The sequence below is a fragment of the Ischnura elegans genome, chromosome X, assembly GCF_921293095.1.
Source record: "Ischnura elegans chromosome X, ioIscEleg1.1, whole genome shotgun sequence".
Lineage (NCBI taxonomy): Eukaryota > Metazoa > Arthropoda > Insecta > Odonata > Coenagrionidae > Ischnura > Ischnura elegans.
Window position 1 is genome coordinate 88,322,082 of NC_060259.1, and position 22,119 is coordinate 88,344,200.

General features: G+C 35.8%; 1 protein-coding gene across 1 annotated transcript in view; it reads right to left on the reverse strand.

Moving 5' to 3' along the window:
• Positions 1-11,827: 11,827 nt before the first annotated feature.
• LOC124171204 overlaps positions 11,828-22,119 on the reverse strand; it is a 36,079-nt gene continuing 25,787 nt past the window's right edge. Inside the window, exons 12-14 of the mRNA XM_046550346.1 lie at positions 15,303-15,598; positions 14,976-15,218; positions 11,828-14,895 (exon numbers count right to left, since the gene is read on the reverse strand). Coding sequence (XP_046406302.1) covers positions 14,779-14,895; positions 14,976-15,218; positions 15,303-15,598 — 656 coding nt within the window. The 3' untranslated portion in view covers positions 11,828-14,778. The remainder of the gene's footprint in view (positions 14,896-14,975; positions 15,219-15,302; positions 15,599-22,119) is intronic.

A 22,119-nucleotide genomic window follows, 5' to 3' on the forward strand; every position in this document is an offset into this window, starting at 1 on the left:
TGTGAGAGTGCCTGTGACCACCCACAAACAGAACTGAGGGGGATTAATTTTCTTTTCATTTGAGCTGACCAGCTGAGCTTCGCCTCCTTGCCATGTGAGATAGGAAAAGCGTGAGCTTGTGTGTGACCACACAGAAAGAAATATCGTCATTAGATGTGACAGTCACTCTAAATAACACATGGCAGGCCTAGAGTTTTCGTATCACACCATTTCAAAACTGGCCCTCCTAAAAATCCCATCGTAAGAGCTTAAACAACTTCTCAGTTAATGTGCCACGCTGGAACAAAGCACCTTATTGTCTCGGGATTTTAGCTCATGGTGACGACGTTCTGCTTCTTCTTAATGAAATGAGAGATAGGAAGGATGCTTGTGCTAGCAAAGATAAACACTCTCAAGATAAAACAGATGCCTATGAAGCTCAAAAGGCTGCCCCAAACAGAGCAGACCAAGCCGGGCGGATTCGGCCGGTTTATGAAGGAGCGACTTAAATGGCGGCGGCCGGTTTCGGCCGGGTTATGATGGAGCGGAGAATGAGGCATTTAAACTTCAATAGGGAGAGGGTTAACCCTTAGGCTGTGCAGACGTTTTTGAACGGTCTGCATGGTGAGTGTGGGAAAAACTTTTTTCAATGTTTGACCAGATGTTCTTACCAATGGAAGCCTTTCCCTAAGATTTTATTGCCATCCTTTCCGCGGTGGCTTGAACTCGGCCAAACCTAATGGCAGAGAGCACAAAGGCATCTTTCGAGGACTGGGCACCCTCACCACCGGTAGCACTACCCAGATTATCCCTTCTCCATAGAGAGAGCTCCCTGCTCTCCACGATGCATTCACAGTGAAAACAATTCCAATGAATCCTTGCATTTCCTAGGAATTTATTTATCTTGCTGTTGCCCATTAGCCGCGGAAACTTATTTGAACGCATTGGTCTCTCTTTCTTATACTATCAGTGGTGGGTTTTCCGTCCCTGCAGAATTACCAAGGACATATTATATTCATGGTCTGTCATTAAGGGGTAGGGTGGGCAGTCCCGGATTATGAGGGTCCACTACCTGCTAGACACACGCATGGGGTCGACAGTAAAACATTTTGCTGCTCATGTCCCGCACACAGTGGCAGGAAAATTTTGATGCTCCTGCATGTAAAGGGTTAAAGACATTTGCGAATTTTCTTCTAGGGGGGGCAGCTGCCCCCTCCTGCCCCTAGCTGGGTACGCCCATGTCTCCATCTGTGCATCATTCCACTCACATGATCAGAAGGGGAGACATTAGATATCAATCACTGCTAGCTGTGAATTCAGAAAGTCAATCTTTCTGCTAGGTAGTAAGGATGCACAGTCGTATCATCTCTGGAAGTTTTGATGGATTCTTCCCAATTGTGACAGAGAAATGGTTGTGCACTCTATATATTAAATTAATGCTTCTATTGCATGGATTTTGGTCCAATTGAATCTCGGTGATGAAGGGATTTTTGAAGAGGGTATTGGTATGAGGAAATGAAAACCAAACTTATAGCCAACTCTTTATTACAGCATCCTTTGTAATTTTAGTCGTGAAAATATTTCTCACAGCATCTTTCCAAATTTATGCATGTCATTACTCATTGACTCAATCCATGAACAACAAGTAGTCTTTTAACATTTATCACACAGCACCAGTTAGTTATAGCACAATTTATTTTAAATCACGAGAACTCCCATTGCATTTTTAATAACAGTTAGCTATGCAATTTGCTCAAGGAAGGGGTTCATCAGGGATTTTTAAGATTTAAAGACAGTGGAAGGCATGACATCCATAAGATATCTATACATTTGATCTATTGTTAGAAAACACTGGAAAATTTAATGCAGTTATCATGAAGTAGTTCCACGGATCCATTGCTAACATTTAACATTTTTTAATTTCAACTAGTCATTGAAAGACCAAGCTATTACCTCAACCTGAAATAACAGTCATAAAATTTATGTCTGTTTCAATGTTGGTAACACCACTTGATGTGATACCATTTTTCAATCAGTCAATGATATTCTGTAGTTGTGCTTCCATCTCCTGGTTCAGTAGTTCCATATCATATGTTGGTTGGAATAGGTTGGAGGACAATAAATCCAATGCATTATGAATCCCTTTGAGTTTGGCAACTATTCAATGGATGATATTTTCATATTCTAAGTATGCATTTGTACCTGAATGCTGTGCTTTTCCTGTAATGGTCAACTCATATAATCAGATACCAGAAATGGTACCAAGGTAGATACTAGACCATCAGCATTTTTCAGTGCCTGCAAGTGATTAAAGTTTTAATTTTTGAGTGAATGCGATAAATAATTCAATAGCTGACCCAACTAATTTGTATGCTAATTCAACTTGTTCCTTGGGCATTTTATAGCTATAGTGATTCATTATACACATATCATGTTTTTACCCCCAATCTATAATAGATAATTTAAATTTTATTCATACTTTTTCTGAATTAAAAAATCATAAATGGACCCCAAGCTCTGCAAATTTCCTTCCTCTGGGCATTAGTTTAAAGATATGAGCAAAAGAAGTGGAATGGTAATGGAATGAATGATTTAGTCATTCTTGGGGAGCATCATCACCAATTTAAAATAATATAAAGAGGGCATGAAGTGTTCTTTATCTTGGTAAAATATACTAAATAAATTATTTCCTGCTTGAAAATACCGTAGCAGCACTTATATCTGATTTAAACTCAAATTTAGACTTTTTATATCAATAAGAGTGATTAAAAGTAATTGATTACTTGGATGAATTCATTTGGGAAAAAGTCTACTCTCACTGTGATAATGATTGTTAAACTGTGATAAACCTCTCGCCTATGTGTATGCACCTCAACCAATAATGACTATGGAATGCAAGACCTCAATCATACAAAGTCTACCAGCTTCCTAATGGACCAATTTTATGCAGTTTCATATTTCTTACTTAAAGCTTTGTATGTGTGCGTGATATCAGTAGATAGAGAAAAAATAAAATGGCAGCACTCATTATCTACTATAGAATTGAGGGTATAGCCATATATTCATACAAAGTTTGAGCAATTATTATTATGTAGTCTCTGTGCCTGAATATTTGTTGTGAATGTTTATATTATCAATGTTGATATGAGTTAGAACCCATCACCCATTTTTCTTCGAACTTGAGTAGGTTATCAATTTTTCGAAATGATTGCATATTTGGATGATTTCAATGGCCATAAGAGAATACATTTATCAATCATTTATTTTCAGCAAGGGTTAAATTTACTGACCAAATCATTTTTTTGTGAAATTTTGCTACTCACTCTCAATAATTTGTGATAAAAAAATGGAAATATAAATTTGGGCTAATTCCAATTCTTACCTTGAAATTGCTCTAATTTTCTCTTTGAGTGTGGTCCTCCTATTTTTGTTATTTATTGATCTATATTGTGTTAAATTTTTATTCGGGATTTAAAACAGTAATTAATACAATTTGTGGTTTGAGAAATTCATATTCTCAGAAATACCATTGCCTCCTTTTACTTATCCTGAATGCATAGGCAATCATCCATGTAGATAATTGAAGTTTTTCTTAATACCAATTGAATTAAGCTGTAATTTTTGCATGCTTTTGATCCGCCTATATTTGATGGAGAACTATCCCCCGGCTCACATCCTTGTGTATTTCAGTTCTGAAAAAATTGACTAATCATAATTGAGGCCAATATCTTATGCTTATATACTTACTTCACATTGTAAAAACAGCCTTCACTTTAATGCCAGGATCTTTAATTCAAAAAAGTAAAAGATGTAAGATGCCTAAAAAGTAGGTGATGTTTTACTTACATTTAAATTCTAAACTCACCACTGCCTACAGTGTGTTATTCAAAATCATCCTTGAAAATGTTTTCTGGCACTCAATGAGCACCTTACGACAAAGTTCCTGGAGAAGCCTTTCTTTAGCATTGCCTGCCTAAAATTGATTGAGTTTTTAAATAGGAAAGAGGTAAAAATGTGTGTTGTGATGTGATTTAATTTGTTGGTATGGGTGTTATAATTTATGAGGCGATCCAGAGATTCATTTATCTGTCCACATACGCATTTGGCCTCAGTGTGTTAATGCCAGTACCCGTTAAAAATGATTAAAATGTTACATTGAATTGCCATTTCAGCCGTAGCTGCAATAAATCAGTTAATAAACCAGTATAAGCTCAATTAAGTGTTATAAAAATAAATGTGTTGATGGTGAGGAAAGTGATTCCGAGGAGTAGACTATGAAATGAAATTAATTCTTGAAGAGAAAAAGGTTGAATGCTCTCAAGCAACTGCAATATTTGACGTGTGGAAGTATGAAAGAAACGGCCTATTAGTAACAGTTCTTTGCTTTTGAAAGCAATCTTGCCATTTCTCCACCTCCAAATCCCAATAATTAAATGTAAATATGTACATATGTTATTTTTTATGTCTACTTATGGTCCTGATGATGTTACATGGAGGTAAAACTACTTTACCATAAAATCATGGCATTTACTATGTGGAAAGCAAAGCCTTTTTGATGATCAATAGTTCGCATGCAAAATGTAAATATGTTTGTAACGAATGAAAGTTTTGGTTTGTCATGATGGGGAAAAAAGTTATTCTAGAGAAGCATGAGGGCATACCCACTGCGGGTGTTCAGCATTTGAGGGAAGGGTGCCAAGTGCTATTTTAGCCCCCATTTAAAGTATTGGTATGTAGGCCCTGTGTAGGCTCAGTGCTCTCCAATAAACCCTTGAGACCAGGGGATCATATGCCCTTCCTTCCCCCTCCTTGTTAGCCTGAATTCAGGTGAGCTCTTCAATTGTGTTTCAGTTATTTTTTTCTGCCATTGTCATGTCAGGGAAATTGCTGTTCTCAATGGAAAAACATTGAGGAGGCCTCAGTCTGCCTTGTGGAATGTGTGTGTATGTACTACCACTTCCCTTATTTTGTAATTTGCTTTACAAATATCCTAGGTGCAGCAATGAGTGCAGAGAGATCTATTTCCTCCAAATTCACTCATGAGAAAAATCATCAAATGCATTGTTGTAAATTTTATGGATTATATCACTTCAATGATTAAGTTAAGCTAAACTGCCAATACCTCAAGTGGTGACTTTTTTTAACCCTTTGAAGTGCAAGTTTGTGGCAAGGTGACAGTGCATTTAGCGGCAGACAGGAGAATCCTCTGTAATAATATTCATGGCTGCTTCAATCCATCATATATATTGCTACATTCTAGATATCCTACCATTAATTTTCTGGTAGACTCTTGATAATGCAGACTATATGGGGTTTGGGGTTGCCCGGATTAAGCGAACTCTGGATTACCTGGGGAATCTTGTGAATGGAGCCTAATGGTGGAATCCAAACAGTAGGATATTATCTAAATATCCTGCCATAACTATTGCCTTCATGTGAGAAAAGGTCAAATATACTTAGATGAGGGAAGTATTTTGACTTTCTAGTATCCTAATTAGCAATTATTCAGAGAATATTATATCCATCGTTATACTAGAGTTTTGTAGTATCATCTCGTTTCAGAATCCATTTCTTTATATCCCATATTTAGCTTACAGCCCCTTGTTGTGAGAATGTCTTTAGGTTGAATTGCTTTAGGCCATCTCCAGTACTCACAATTAAATTAATATCAATATATAAGGTCACCTAAGAAATGATGGACTTTAGAAAGTAATCATGGCATTGATCTTAAATTCATAATGGCAGTCAGATGTATAGAATATGTGCTTCCTACTTATTCATATGCAGACACAAATTGGCCAAATGGATATGGTCAGATTTCCAGCCTTATAGTTTTTCTGTACTATTTTTTTTGTTACTTACACTAGAATTTTAGACTTTAAATTCTGTACATTAGACATGATGATTGCTAAATTTATTTTTAAAATTGGTTATTATGAATGAATTCATCTGAGCATTACGAAAATTCTTTTTAATCAGGGAAATTCTACATGCCAATTTAACAATGGCTGATACTCATTATATTGCCAAAATTGAGAAATGTGCCTCACTTTTAATAGCAAAGGCGGCCAGCAAAGTTCTGTAACCTTTTGCACAGCTTCGTGAGTAGGTCCAGTAATTTTGTTCACCTGTGGGGATATGGTATTAAATAATACGCTTATGCTCTCTTGCTTTTGATCTTCACTTCTAAAATATAGATTTTCATTAATGTTGGTGTATTTATTTTATTACAAGTCATTTTTCATCTCTCATATTGATGACCTAATTTTATAACTGATAATATATTCAATAGAGAGTTGCACATATATTGGGAGATAAAAAAAGCACTTCTTGTTGCAGTTTGTGTATCACAGGAAATTCCAGATTATCTTTGTGTGTTTGTGTGAGTTATCTGACATGTCGTCCAAGTTTATCCAATATATTGCCCAACCATTCCGAGCTTGTGAATTTGAGGGTGCATACTGGATCGGCTGTTTACATAAATACAATGCAAGGTTGTGAATAATGGGTTGTCTATCACGTGGATGCACTCCGGAGCGATTATCAAGGGGAACTATCTAGTATGCGATTTTATTGAGTATTGAATACCCCATCAATGTTACATGCATTAAACTCTTTTCATTAACCTTGCCCACTTAGGATATCCCCCACTGCCTGTACCAGAAGCAAAAATTAAATTAATACTAATTTACTGGCATTGTTTTCACATTTATGTTTTGCCTGAGTTTATCAATATTTGTCGTAATGTGGTGAACTTATTGGTTGATTATGGTCTCCTAGGGCATACATTTTTTGGGTGATGTGGTATTCAGAAACAAAACTGTAAAACCCAAACTGTAAGTGGTTGATAATCCACTTTTCCTGTTTGTTTATACACCTCATACCATTCAATGGCTCAGAAAACTGGAAGATATAGTTTCATAAATTAAGAACCGGTGAAAAGGACCTAAGTTTGAGAAAAAGTTTGAAGTAAGTGATTAAAATCTCTTCAATTTCCTCAAATTTAGTAAATATTAGACTGCTTTTGTTGGTGGCTGTGTGTAGCATAAAAATGTGTACATTTCTAATGGTGGAAATTTCATCAAAATATTCAAAGCTTTTCATCCTGTGCAGGCGGTGGTGATGGAATGATGGTCTATTGAGAGATGCATGAATTTTCCCTTGAGTACATATCTCCCTCAATATTTAGTGGACTGCCATTGCCTTTGAAAATTTTAATGGTATATCATGATCATTTATAGCTATACCAATCCTTGAAAACTATCATCATTATTTTGCCATTTTTTTATTTCTCTTATCCAATGATATATTATTTTTTCTGGTCTTAACTTTTCCATCATTAATGAATTTAAAAAAATGCATTGGTCTTTAAACAATGATAATTCAGCTATTGGAGTACATAATTTCCCGGAAGAAGTCAATTGTATCTCTTCTGATTTGAAATAGGGCTGAAGAAATCTAGAGTGAACATATTTATAGCATGTGAGGTTGAAGTCCATAGTTATTTGTCAAATTTATGGGTTATGTAGAGGGATAAAGTAACTAAGTGGACATTAAGTAGTGCAGCGCATTTGCAACTGTTATCTGAATTTTGATCACTAACATCATTCTCCAGGAAGCAATAACTGTTAGAGTCATTAGTAACAGCTGCATATATGCTAGTTTTGAATCATAATTTGCAAATGCTTCAAGGGATCATGATAGCTGATGATCATAGTTGGTTTTTGCCCAATGAATTTTTTATTCATACACTTGGTCCATTATAAGTCGAATTTTTATCATTTGCCTTCTGTGTAGAAGTTAATGCTCCATAATAAATGACATTTTTAAATATCAAAGAGGAGAATGGAAGCCATTTTCATTTTTCTCCAGTGGAGATCTGTAATTAGTGGGGACGGAAGGTATGTTGGTATGAATGCATCTTTGGTCATATAATACAGACACATCAACATGAATAGCTAACAGTCATTCTTTCTTACTACAAATATCACATGCAGTGGTGTAGCAAATTTGTGCTTGGTCTGGGCTCCAGCCACATGCTCCTTTTATAGGAAGCTTGTATATTTTTTCTAATATTTCTGTCCAAATGTTTTTGAAATTTCAGTACATAAAACATATCTTGAAGGATGTAACCTACATTTACTATTGATTGAGGTAATGTTAAAGTCATAGTTAATTAGGAGTGCATTACACTGCATTGACTCATGCAACATATAAGGGGCCCAGACCAGAATACACCAACAATGGTGAGTCTTATTCCTACGCCACTGATCACATAGGGCTAACAAATAACATACATTTCAATACACTTTTGAAGAACATTAACACATTAAGTTTAAAGCTTTTTTCACCAATATAAATATGAACATAGTGTCTCCAGTTTTTGTACAAATATCAATAGCAGATTTAAAGTCAAAAGGAACACAATTATTTTTAATCTGACTGGAAAATAGCAATTGAACGGCTAATTTCACTATTTACAACAAATTTTTACAAATATAAGATAACTCACATGGATTACGTACCTTTTGAATTATATTACATTTTACAGAAACATTTTCCATAGTTCATAAGTTCAAAATCAAATTTCATCGTCTTAGCATTACCACATATAATCAAAATTAATTTCCCTCCAGCTAACTATTACAGTTGTTCCTGCACTAATTCATGGCCTAATTTATAGTTAAACATGGTTCTAATGAATACACATAAATAATACTGAGCAGACCAGTTTTAAAAACTATTTAATGCAATTTAAATTATATAATTATATGAAGTCTAAAAGAAGGATGCTAGGGTATAATAAAAATCTAAAACTTAAACTTTTACTTGAGACTAATTGTAAGTTGGTCTCCATGTCCTTCTCCCTTTTGAAGAAGATAATGTCTTACACATATAAGTAATGTTTGACTTTACAGTACAAATTAGATGAGTTCACTTCATTTGATAATGCCAAATGAACTCATACTTTTGTAATACTTATATAATATACAATGAAAAATTGAGGAAAATACATTGGTATTCGTACAATTACTTTTTTATAATTTAAAGCAAACTAAAATTATTTTTATCTATATATCATAATTAAGATAAGTATAAAAGTATAAAAATACTTCAGATTTAAAAGCTTTTCCAGACTCAGTGGTCCAATTCCGTAAGTGTTATACAAATTCAGGCATTTAATTGACAGCTATTATTTTGTGAACTAATTGTGAAATTGTGGCAAAATGAAGCTTAAACTATGCACTTATTAAGAATTAAAGAGCAATATTCTTTCTAATCATTCACAGAATGATGGATGCTATATTTCTCAAATATGAAAGTCCATTTTTTAAGTACAAATTCTTAGATGAAATATATTGAGCAAAAAATATGTTCTAATTATCTTGGATTTATGAATAGCTCATTTTATTGAACAAATGCAGGTATACCTCACTTCATACTAATTAATAATTTTTTTCAACAAATTCTACAAAATAAAAATAATTCTTAATTTATGAGAAGGAGATCATAATTCTTAGAAAAATGTCCGATTACTTTTGCTTATCAATTTTCTTTACTAATCCTCATGAGTAATCCATTTCAATTAAGTTTATTTCTCGGGAAAAATCTAATTTTATGTTGTTATTAGGGGTTTGCTACGAGTTATGTGAGGTTCAAATGGTAAACAAGAAACCATTATCACTCTTCATAACAATAGGCCTCCCTTTTTCCTTGGCGTTCTTGTCTTTTGCTTGACATGAGACTGTTTTACTGCATCAGACCCATTATCACTGTCCCCTTCCTACCCTCTGTCATCATAGTAAATACGTATTAAAGAATACCTACCTACGTTATCAGAACCATGACTGGGTGTAAAGCTATGGGTTGATAAATCTTGTTACTCGAATAGGGAATACCAACTATAAATTTAGAAGGCTGTAATCTCTATCCTTTACCATTTCTTCGGATAATAATTTTTTTATTTCCTCATAATATGACAAAAACCCTAAATGATATTTTAATTCTTTATTACATATCCAAAATTAACCTTGACCATTAATTACTTGAATTATTAATAAGACTTACACATGTCCTTACTGGTACCAAAATTTGGAGTAAGTTGGATAACTAACAAATTATTTTAATATGTTGTATGAACAGCATGCATAATTAGTACTGTAAATCTTTGTAGAAGAGGTAGAGCTAATACAGGTTGCCCAGTCCCTTTGCCTGACGGCTTAACCTCCCTCCCCAAACAAAAGCAGGCAACATCTCCCTCTTCTCAAAACTCTTTTTGTGTTTATGTCTCTGGGCTGTGCTGGGTGCCAATCTTAACAAATTTTTATAGATGCTTTCATTAACTACAATGGTTAAATTTGATGAACTCCCTAACTTTAGATTCACAAGCCTCCACAAAAAACTCGATAATGAGTATTGTGTCGTCTACTGAACTTGTTATGTCCATAGCTCTCTCGTGGCAATGGGGGAAGGACAAGTAGCCTGGGACTGGTAACACCCTTTTTTCTTAACAGATGATGATACTTTTCTGCTTGGACTGTAATTAAATAGTTGTAACTCTAAAGATATTCAAGCCCTAGGCCCTCAGGATAGGAAAGTGGGGCCGTGATTGTATTTCCAAAAGCAATTCTGTTTTCATCACGGGATTGTAAAGCTTGAAAATTTAGAGTTGGCTTGTTGAATCTGAAATTTCTTTGCAAGTACATTATAAATAAGTACACTGTATGCAACCAGAGGGTAGTTGAGATTTGAAAAACAGGATTGCTCCGTTTGTGAATGACTTGTTATTTGAACATGGCATATGGTGTAATAGAATTATGAAGAAACGAAATTTTCCCTCTGAAAACCTTGAAAAAACATCCTGGGATTAATTACTGTTTTAGAGTAAAATGCCCCCCAATTTCACTAATTTTGTGCACCAAACTAACTTGTGTTATCAAGGTTATGCTGAATTAAAGTGCATATATGGCAAAAATGGGTTTGATTACTAATATGACTTGAGTTGTTGAAGATATCTCATGAATAAAATTGTTTCAGGCTTGATTTGGTGGGAGTTAAACATAGTTGGTGGGAGAAATACATGATAAAAACACATTTGGTAGTTTACACACTCAAATTCAAATCTTGACTGCCGACCATGGTTTCAACATAATGTGTCATTTTTAACATAATGTGTTGAAACCATGGTCGGTAGTCGAGATTTGAATTAAAGTGTGGAAATTACGATTCTTATTTTTATCATGAGGATAACTCAGTTCAGTTACAATATCACTTGAGTTGTTGAAGATAAATTCCTGGTGGAAATATAGAAGCATTCTGCTCCTGTTCTATATTTAATTAAATTAAATCTAAGTAGTAAAAATGAAAACACTAATTATCATGTAGCAGTTTTGTCCTGTCCACATTTCATGAAATGAAAAAAAACTATATGCTAGAGCTGAAGCACATATTTTCTTTATTTTTTTTGGACAGTAAGAAACCAGTCAGTGTTATGTATTATTTAAAATGCTGTTTCACAAAGTCTGATATAGTTGTATTAGTTTATTATAATCGGTGTGAGAATGTGTTCAAAGGAAGAGGGGCGCAGCCAGGAATTAAGGCTAGGGGGGGTTCCAGGCGTAACTAATAGTGGGGTGTCTGGGGGTATGGCATACCTGCCAGGGTAATCGGGAGGTGCGAGGGCCCTCCGCCAGAAAAAATTAAGATAAATGGTTAAAAATGGTGAACTTTACGGCCTCTGAGGGATATTTCAGTAATCCTTGCACTATTCTATAAGTAATACTAAGCCAAATAAATAAAATAGATTAAACTTAAAAAATTGCCTAAGCTCCGGGGGGGGGGGGGGTGGGTGTGTTTTATACCCCAAACCCCCCCTCGTTGCGCCACTGCAAAGGAAAGACAGGTTTTGTCAAGGACCAAAGTTTAGTGACAGCTCTTAACAAATCCCTGTCCCTCTTCCACCTGCAATTACAGGAAAAGTTTGTTTCTTTTAATACTAAGAAGTGTTTAAAAAATTATATATGCAATAATTAGTTACTGCTAACATTTGGTACTCATTGGAAAACTGATTTTTAAAAATATATTAAGACAACCATTCCTATTAAGGATCTGTAATATTTTGGATAGGGCAAACCTAACTCCAGGAAGGGTGCAGGGAGTAAGGAAGGAAGGCCTGCATACTATGTAGACTGCACAAGTATAATATGCCATATTGGATTGCTTTTAGCGTTGAAAGTGCTTGAGGAACCTAACAAAACTGACAGTCTTTCCATATAAATTGATGAAGCTATAAAAACATATTGATGAAACATTCATAAATTACTAAAAATCCGTGCTTGACCGGGATCACGAGAAAAATTAGGAATACATTCAATTTTACAACTTTTTCATAAACCCAGCTAACCTGGATCCACCAGCATAGATATCCCAAAATAATGAAGTCTGAATAGCGCAGTGGAAGAATATTTGCCTTGTAATGGGAGGAGCAGTGTTCGAATCCCTCCCATGCCCAAATTTTAAGGCTCAAAAGGATAAGCTGCTAGAGCCAATAAAATTTATTTATTTAAAACAATGCCAAATTCTTGGTTTCCTTTGTATTATATCATTTCAGGGTATGTGTGATGCATGAAGAAGTTAAGTACTACTTGGTGACAATACTAATTAGAATTATTGGGTTTACATCTCCTTAAAGTAGTGATAACATAATTTAGGATATTTATTGCCATCAAAAACTTGATCAGTTTCTGGTTTAATTCCACTAAAGTCTCCCATGGAAAGTATGTATATGAAAAACACCATCAGTCACTATCTCTTGTAAACAGCAGAACATATAATGCATTTAGAGTCTGGTAAATTCTATAATACACCCCAGAACATCAATTAAATAAAGCTTTAATTTAATAGTGTATTATATTTTACAACATCTTCAATCCATTTAAATGGCTTGACATTAAAGTTTTTATTCTACAAAGAGTGATGCATATGATTGAAGTGGTCACATTGCATGGCTAAAGAAGAGAGAGATTTTAAAACCATTCAAGTTTTTCACGGTTATCGGTATTAGATGTTCAGAAATGCTACAATCCAATGAGTGGTTGACTCATGAAAAAGCACTAATTAGGCTGAGTATAGCTACATTATTTTATAGCAATTATTTAGCTAATGGTAAAAATATCATGACTGAAGTGAGGTATACCTGGAAACATAGAATGACAGTACTTAGTTTGGTTGCTGTACTAATATAGGGATTACAATCAAATAGTTTAATGAAATGTTCTATAAGAGAATTCTCGTAGAAATATCATTCTTTCTTTGCTGTTTTATTCAATCTCTAAAATAAATAGTATTGTTTTCAAATCATTGTAACTGTTTAAAACCTTTAATTTGTAACCATTTTATGTGGCAGAATGTATTTATCCCACCACTAGTAAATTAGGTGATGCATACGGGCTCCTAAGCATTTGATTTTTCTGGGCAATATGTAGCTCTTTTAGCAATCACATGAAAGTATAATGGCAGCCTTTTCCATGTTTTCAGCATGAGTAAAAAATGTGCGCATTGCATCGAGTTTTTTTATAGCAGTAATTTTTAATAGAATTTCAATTATTGATTCTAGTTAATATTTTCAGGAACAGAATAAGAGCTTGATGATATCATGGAACAAGAGTAAAAAGGTACAACTGTATTAAAATTCGAAGTGCGATCAAAATATGAATTTTTAACAAAATAGTTTTTTTCTCATGCCATAATAATCATCTAATTATCCAGTGTGGAGTGCAGAAATATAATGCAGTAGAAATGAATTCTTTTTTATCTCAAAGTCACTCAGAACTACCAGTTTCAGGTTGAATTTTGAGAGAATGCTACAAGTTACATTTAAAGCTCATAAGTGAACTCTATTCTTTATTGAAATAATGCAAGTTTTTGGAAGTATTTCTTAGAAATATGTTGAAAAGGACAGCCAGGTATCAGTCATGTGTATTTATCAAAGAGAAGTTACGCCACAGGAATTACAACATCTTACTTTTGGGTGCTAACATAGCCTTAAATTGCATAGAACAAGTTCTGAAATCCAACACTTTTACACAAAAAATAGTGGTCTATTATTTAATAGATTTTTTATATTATCAACATAGTTTTTATATCTCATCTTCTTCTTTGACAGTATTTTAGTTGCTCTGCCTCTTAATCCATTTTTTCTCTTAAAAAATCAAAGGAAGCATTTGATTTAAGACAAAGAATATCTCATAGTCATGCAATATCTACATTTATAAATATTGTAAATGCATTCCAGCATGCTGCAATGCACATTCATGACAGTCAGGATTGCAAGAAATTTTAAGCTTAAGTTGCACAGACAGCCAACTGTAATTAATTCATTAGGAACTTATAACAAATTTGATTATAGGTAGTGCTAAACATGTTGAGATTAAAATATCTACTGCAGTTGGGATATGGATTTGATAGTAAGGATTTGATATTATTTTCTGGAAAATTACTTCCCAGGCTTTTCAATATTCATTGTAAGTGCCTGAATCTACAACTTACCAATCTGTCAGAGCTATGAAAGCCTGAAACCTCAGAAAATGGGGCATTCTAAATATTTTGTCTCAACCCTTTCTTGTTCTTTATGCATCAGTCGCTCATTAACTGTTATTCATTCAAAGGCATTTCAAGATAACAGTGCCCTGACAAAGGATTAAAATCTTCCAAACAACAATTTGCAAAGTGTCAGTAATTGAGATGAGGAGATTGCTATTTATTTTCATTGCTTTCATATTCCTCATCTTCCTCTGCTAGTCAGGTGGCTGACTTGCGACTGCTGCATGTTGAAAGCCGAGGTGAGCGGAACACTGTATGCTGCAGAGTACGCTTCCACTTATCCTGAGTGTCTCTCAGTTTTAGTAGCCAAGTTTGCTGATACATAAATAAAATACATTAGCATCCAAGCAAAAGTAATAGTTATTTTGTGGATTCATTTTGCCTCAAATACTTACTTTAATTTGATCAGAGGGTGCCTGAAATGTGTGGACAGCAACAATCTGTTGAAACCGATTTAGGCTTACAATAATAAATGCAGTGTCAATGCGGCAGGCGGCACTTTCAGGCAAACTAACATCATGGATAAAGAATCTGTCTAGAGATAATGGCTGCTTGTAAACAATGTATCGTAAGGCAGATTCACTTGATCCTGACCCACGACTACAAGAGCTTGGCCAGTTCTCTGTCAAAGATGATTTCTGAAGAATCAAAGAGGAAATAAGTACTCATTGAACACATCAAATCCACTAAGCTATCTAAGAAAATATTTGGAAAAAGTTTACCTTTTTGCTAAGCCCTTTCTTTCGCCTTGTAATCAGTAGCATATCATCAAAGAGGATTACAAACATTTCTTGTGGTTTTCCTGTATCCCATAATTGCAGTGGCCCTTCCAAGATAATTTGTCTTCTTGGACTAACAATAATACGATCACAAGGCTGCCTTGATAAGGCAGGCTTTAGGAACTCAGGAACAAACAATTTAGGATCCAGCTCCAAAACTGAAGGCCATACAATATTCCTTTGGATTTCGAGCAACCTTTCAAAATTCTTTAGCCACTTCATTTTATCATCCAACTCTCCTATAAGGGTTTAAAAAAAATTGGTTATACTATGGATCCACATAACCTGCAATTAAATTTAACCATTATTGAACAATATATACTAAGAATTATTATTAATAAAGAAGGGTTGGTTGTGATTACTTCTTAAGTTAAAAATGTATTGATAGTTTTTTTTCATTTATTGTAGATTGATACGGGGAAAGACATTTATTTGTAAGAAGCTCTCCTCTAGAGCTCCTCTTCCTTCCAGATCAACACAAAGCCAAGAGAATCAGTGGTGTTGGGGATAATGGTATGGCAGAGGTTAAGGTAATGTATGTCACATGTGCCAGGCACGCCGAGTTGGTATATGTTTTACGATCACTAATACACCACGTAATCTCTCAAACCAGGGGCGCTCTGGGGTGATTGGGGGTCCTTGGGGCTGGGGCTCATGATGGGGCCCCTCTTACTGGGGGGTTTCGGAGGTCTCCCTCGGGAAATTTTAGGAAATCGCATGCCTGGAAAGAGATTTTGAGGCTATTTTGGCTTCTAAAAACTAGTTAGAAGTTCATAAAAATAGAAATTTCGTACGAAAAGTTACCGCAAAAAGTGAGAATTTCTCAGGTTATGAAAATTAATAATTAACTATATCAGGTTCTCTTTTATCTTCTGAATACATTATTTTGTCTTTTTATATAATCTTTTAACACTGCGTATGTTGTAAATAAGCAATTAATGAAAATTTAGAATTTTATAATAGCAAAAAATCTTTGGTTCAAGTGATGTCATTTTTATGACGCCTTCCATATAGGCTTCACGATAGACGCGAGTGTTGTGGGGGTCCCCTAAGCTGCGGGCCCTCGGCGATTGCCGACCAGCCTTCGCGACGCGGCCAGACCGCCCCTGTCTCTATCCATTTTTTTGTCTTACCGTCTTTTAAATGAAAGGAATTTTATATTTGAAAGACATCAATTTCATATTTGATATATGCCGGCCACGAGATGTGTTTCTATTTATAAAATAGAATTTCGTTGCCCTTGGCCCACCAATTCGCTTCTCTCGGGCACAGCTTCTCTTGGGCTCGGACTTGAGTTTGTACTCATCCAGGGGTGGTCTGGGCCTATTGGGGGCTCTCGGCTGAGGCTCATAATGGACCTCCCTTACCGGGGAATTCGAGGGTTATCCCCTGGAAAATTCTAGGAAATTACATGCCCGGGAACGGATTTTGACGCTATTCTGGTTCTTGAAAACCAGATTTAAGTAAAGTTTAGGTAGAAAAAAATAATATGAAAAGTGAGAATTTCACAGCAAAAGCAACTTATGAAAACGCAGAATTTTATAATAGCAAAAATTGCTTGATCCAAGTAATCTGAGCTTTTTTTTATTACGCCTTTCATATATACTTCACGGTAGACGCGATTGTGATGGGGCCCCCCCCTTAGCTCCGGGCCCTTGGCGAATGCCAACCGGCCGACCTGGTCACACTGCCCCTCCATTCACCTTTCAATTTTTGGTGGCACAACACTTTTAATATACATCAATAAATTGCTTTAGGAATCTGAATCTTGCAGAATCCGCTTGTTGAGTTTGAATTGAGCCTGCTTGATACATACGGCGTAGTTAACTAAGAAATTCCCTTCATTTTTCAGATTGATTTGATAAAGGTACTAAAAATAAACTTCACGGCACAGTGGTGTAGCCTGGAATTTCATTCAGGGGAGGTCCGCGTGAAAATGTTTGAAAAACATGGTTCTGAGTAGAGGGTTTTAACTATTTTTAACACTTTTCATAATCTAAAAAACTTCATTTTTCAAAGGATTCTTTTTTAAATTCATAATTTTTTCTATATTTTGTTCTTTATTATTAAAGATGTTTTGTTTTTTATCTAAACAAAAGGACAAACATTTTTAACAACGATATGATCATTTATTATTTGTAAACTTTCTCTACTTCATGCTTCATTTATTTGTTTATATGTATTAATATTTCGAGGGGGCGGGGGTCCGGGCCCCTGGACTTCCTCCCCTCGTAACGCCTGAGCTCTGTTGTGCCCGTATTAAAAAAATAGATAAAAGCTCTTTTAATTTAAAAGACCGCAATTTAAACTCGCAGGCATCGTTGAAAAATGTGTAAGAATAGAAAATGTGATTAGAAAAATGTCTTTTACTAAAGCTTGGAAGCCGTAATATGACTTGTTTCTGAGCTATTGGCTGCCAAATTTGGTGTTTTTCTCTAATACCCTTGAGCCGTCTACTGGGGCTCCGATCCGTGGGAAGCTTCTATTACATCGAGAACAGCCCATTGTAAGCAGTGGAAGTTCGACCTCACTGCGGGGCGTAGGCCGAGTTTTCGGACTAGCCCTAGCCGGTCGACTGTCCCAGTCCGTCGCTGCGGAAGGAATCAAATTGCGGGCTCCCTATATATTTGGGAGAGCAAGAAGACCCGTGGCTTTTTTTGGGATTCGTCCGTTGTGGCATGTTGTGCCCTCTCAACTCAACGCCGCTCCTGGGCTGCCTCGCCGCCAGATTCGCCAAACTATGTAAGTTTGGGAGCCCTTTCTTTTCCACTTTCCAAATTATTCCCTTCACCCCTTCTCCTTTGTTCCGTGTGCCGTGGTCGTTTTTTTGGCAGGGTTTTTGGTTTGTCTTAAGTTCATTTTGTGGGAATAAATTGCATTTAAAAAAAATGTATTACTGCCTGCTTACTGCCACCACCTTCACCCATAGTTCACCCTAACAAACTGGTAATTTTATGTGTAACAACCAAGATACCATTATACCATCGTACCAACCAAAGTATCATTGAAATGCGTATCCGAAGCGAAGGATTAGTTTGAAATAACGGAAAAAAGGTAAAATAATGAAGCACTTAGTTTTCACCGTCTCTTTTCGTCATTTATTCATTTGTTTTCAAGCACGAGTGCACATAATTTCTTCGCCGACAGCAGTCAGCGGATGGTAATGAGGTTTGCGGAAAGAGCATTATGATTGTTTCACCGTCGTAAAATTTCTATTTATCGAGTTATTCCATCGTTATAGACCTGCGATACATCCGTCTTACGAATTAAATTACAATGCACATAATACGAACACCCTTTTGGTTCCAGCATGATGTAACCAAAGCTTTCCATTTCAAATGCTTCCTATTCCTGTTGACAATTCCAACAAAGTTGAAATTTTAAATAATCTTCTAACGTATCTTTTGGATAAATTTGCCCCGGAGAAATTGGTACATATCTCTAAACCAAATGCACCTTGGTTGAATGCGGAAATTAAACAATCAATGTCAGCCCGAGACTTAACCTTTAGAATTTTTAAGAGAACAAATGATATCAATGCATTCAACAGGTACAAATGTCTCAGAAATAAAACGAAGCAGCTAGTAAGGAATGCAAAAATTAAATTTTTTCAAACTGCTACTAAATCTAAAAATTCACCAACCATTCTCTGGAAGCAACTTAACTCAATCGGCATAGGTAAAAGCAAGAACATTCCCAGCCCAACGAATGTATCCCTTGATAGATTAAATCAAACATTTTCACAGCCACCAAATGAAATTCCAAATGAGGACAAGGAGCGAGTCATACAAACATACTCCATCAAATCAGCCGCGACACATAACCATACTAAGAAGCTTACTTGGAAACCTGTGACTCAAATGCAAGTACACTCTGCGTTTAAGTGCATCAAGTCTAAAGCTCAAGGCTCAGATGGTATTCCCCTTGAATTCATTAAATCATTACTCCCATTAATTCTACCATACCTCACCAACATTTTCAACTCGTCACTATCACAAGATCATTTTCCAATTCAATTAGTTAAACCCATACCAAAAAAGGGAAACACTCAAGATCAATTAACTTTTCGCCCAATTTCTTTTCTTTCAATCATTTCTAAGGCTCTAGAAAAACTTGTTCACGAACAAATCACTACCTTTCTTAAGCAAAATAAAATACTCAATGATTATCAATCTGGCTTTCGGCACGGACATAGTACCACCACTGCTTTAGTTAAAATAACGGATGATATGCGACGCTCCATGGACAAGAAAGAGATCACAGCACTCGTACTGCTAGACTTTAGTAAAGCCTTTGACTCGTTAGACAAAGACATTCTTGCAGCTAAAATCCATTGCATGGGTTTTTCTCCTTCTGTTGTTAAATGGATTACTTCTTATCTCTCTGATCGGAAACAGAAAGTAATTGCTAATAATTTGGAATCCTCTTGGATCCACCTTACTAGAGGAGCCCCACAAGGCTCCATCCTCGGTCCACTTCTATTCTCACTTTACATCAATGATTGCTCATCAGGACTAAATTGCAAGTATCACCTCTATGCAGACGATCTACAAATATATTTGCATTCCACAGTCAATAATTTAAGCAATAGCTTGATTTCTATCAATGATGACTTAGCATACCTCCAAGAATGGTGCAATAATAACTTCCTATGCATAAATCCTAATAAATCTCAAGCAATACTAATTGGTTACCCAAGAATTTTAGCGAGAATGCAGAGGGATAAACTGCCAAATTTACGTATCGCCGATTCCCCAATTTCTTTTTGCGATGAAGTCAGAAACTTAGGATTAATTATTGATCAAAATCTCTCTTGGGCATCACATGTAAATAAAATCACTAAATCTGTTAATCAATCACTTTATCCCCTATTAAAATTTAAATATGTCATCCCTACATCTCTTAAAGCGCAATTGGTATCTAATTTAATATTACCTTTATTTGACTATTCTGACATTGCCTACCAGGACCTTTCTCAAGAACTTAGTCTTAAGCTTCAACGTTCCATGAACAGATGCATTAGATTCATATTTAACTTACAATTATCGGACCATATAACCGATTATATTAATAAACTGTCATGGCTGAAACTTGACTCTCGACGCCGGCTGCATACTCTTTCTCTCCTATATCAAATTCTAAACACAAAAACACCTCCTTACCTATCATGCGAATTCAGGAGTCTTGACACTGTCCATATGACTAACACAAGAGGGAATCACAATCTTGTTATACCTCATCACCGAACTGTCATTTACAACAAATCATTTACCGTTACTGCATGTAGGGAATGGAATAATCTTAACCTTTCAATTAGGAACTCATCATCATTGGCATCTTTTAAGAGGAGGCTACACAAAGCACTTTTCACCTCACAACAAGTAGGTATACATGACACTGAGCAGCACCTGGGACAAAGTGATATGCATCACTGAATGCTTGTATATATATACATGTTATATTTTATATCTTAATTGCTTGTGTAATATTTGTGTATCCTATGTATCTCATGAGCTATGTTGTATTTTGCATGTAACATGACATTAGCTTTCACTCAGTAGGTTTTCGCAGGTTTTTCACGCCCCCCTTCTTGTGTGGGCGTTTTCCTGCAGTGGGTTTTTTCGCTGAAGGATATTACACCCTTATCCTCATGTTTTTTCCCACCAACTTAAATCTTTTTTACACAAAAATTTCACATATAGTTGTTTATATTTTTTGACATTTCACAAACAGTGTATATTGTATATTCTTGGTACTGTAAACGTTTGTCTAATATTTTATAATATGCTCGCATTGACGTTATCGAGGGGTTAGGTGGAAGAGGGGACTTTCCAGTCTCAACCTCGCCCGAATAAAGGCATTTTATTATTATTATTATTATTCCTTGGATGCATTCTTTACGGTAGAATTTCTGCTCAGCATCCAACGGTACTCTTATCGAGTTTTCGTTTCTCTTATTTTAAAATCATATGGACACATATTCCCTTCCGTTTGTTATAACTGACACAGCGCAAGCCACTCGAAAGCGAAATCAAATGGACCGTCGTAAACAAAATTACTTTCAAATAGCACACTGTCCAATATTCTCCATAAAAAATGAAGGCCAAGTCATGAAAGTGGGTCTGTGTTAATTGTTTTCGGTGCGCGATTGAGACATAAATTTCAAACGGCTGTACAATAGGGCGGATCGCAAAAATCGATTTTTTTCAAATCCATCTGGCCCAATGAAAAAAAGTTGTGGGACCGATCAAAAATAAGGCCTGAAAAATTTGAGACCTCTACGTGAACCCCTGACCCTCGCTCAAATGCGATTTAGGGGGGGAAGGTCAAAATTCGAAAAATATAAAATTTTATGGTCATTTCCTATAGATTTTGCCGAGTTACTGCCCTCGAAGGGCAAAAATTTCGTGCATTTTGACGTATCTGCCACCGTTTAGCCACAAAATGCCTAATTTGAGTCCGCGCCCGCGAAGAAAATATTACAACGCCCGCGCAGCGTCGCGGATACAAGAGCTGCTAGCCGATCCCGTCCCCTCCCCGCTCGCTTCTCCCCCTCCCATGCCTCGAATGCAGCAAAATTCATCTCGCGTGTGCTGCTAGGAGGGCGTTTATCTTTGATAATATAAATCGGAAGATGGTAGAAGGTAAAAAACGGTGCGTAGTGAGACGACTTGTCCCTTATTTGGAGCCTCGTCGGCGTTAAACAAATCGATGTTACCAACTTATAGAGAAGTGATGAAATATTTTTAGATCTGCGAAC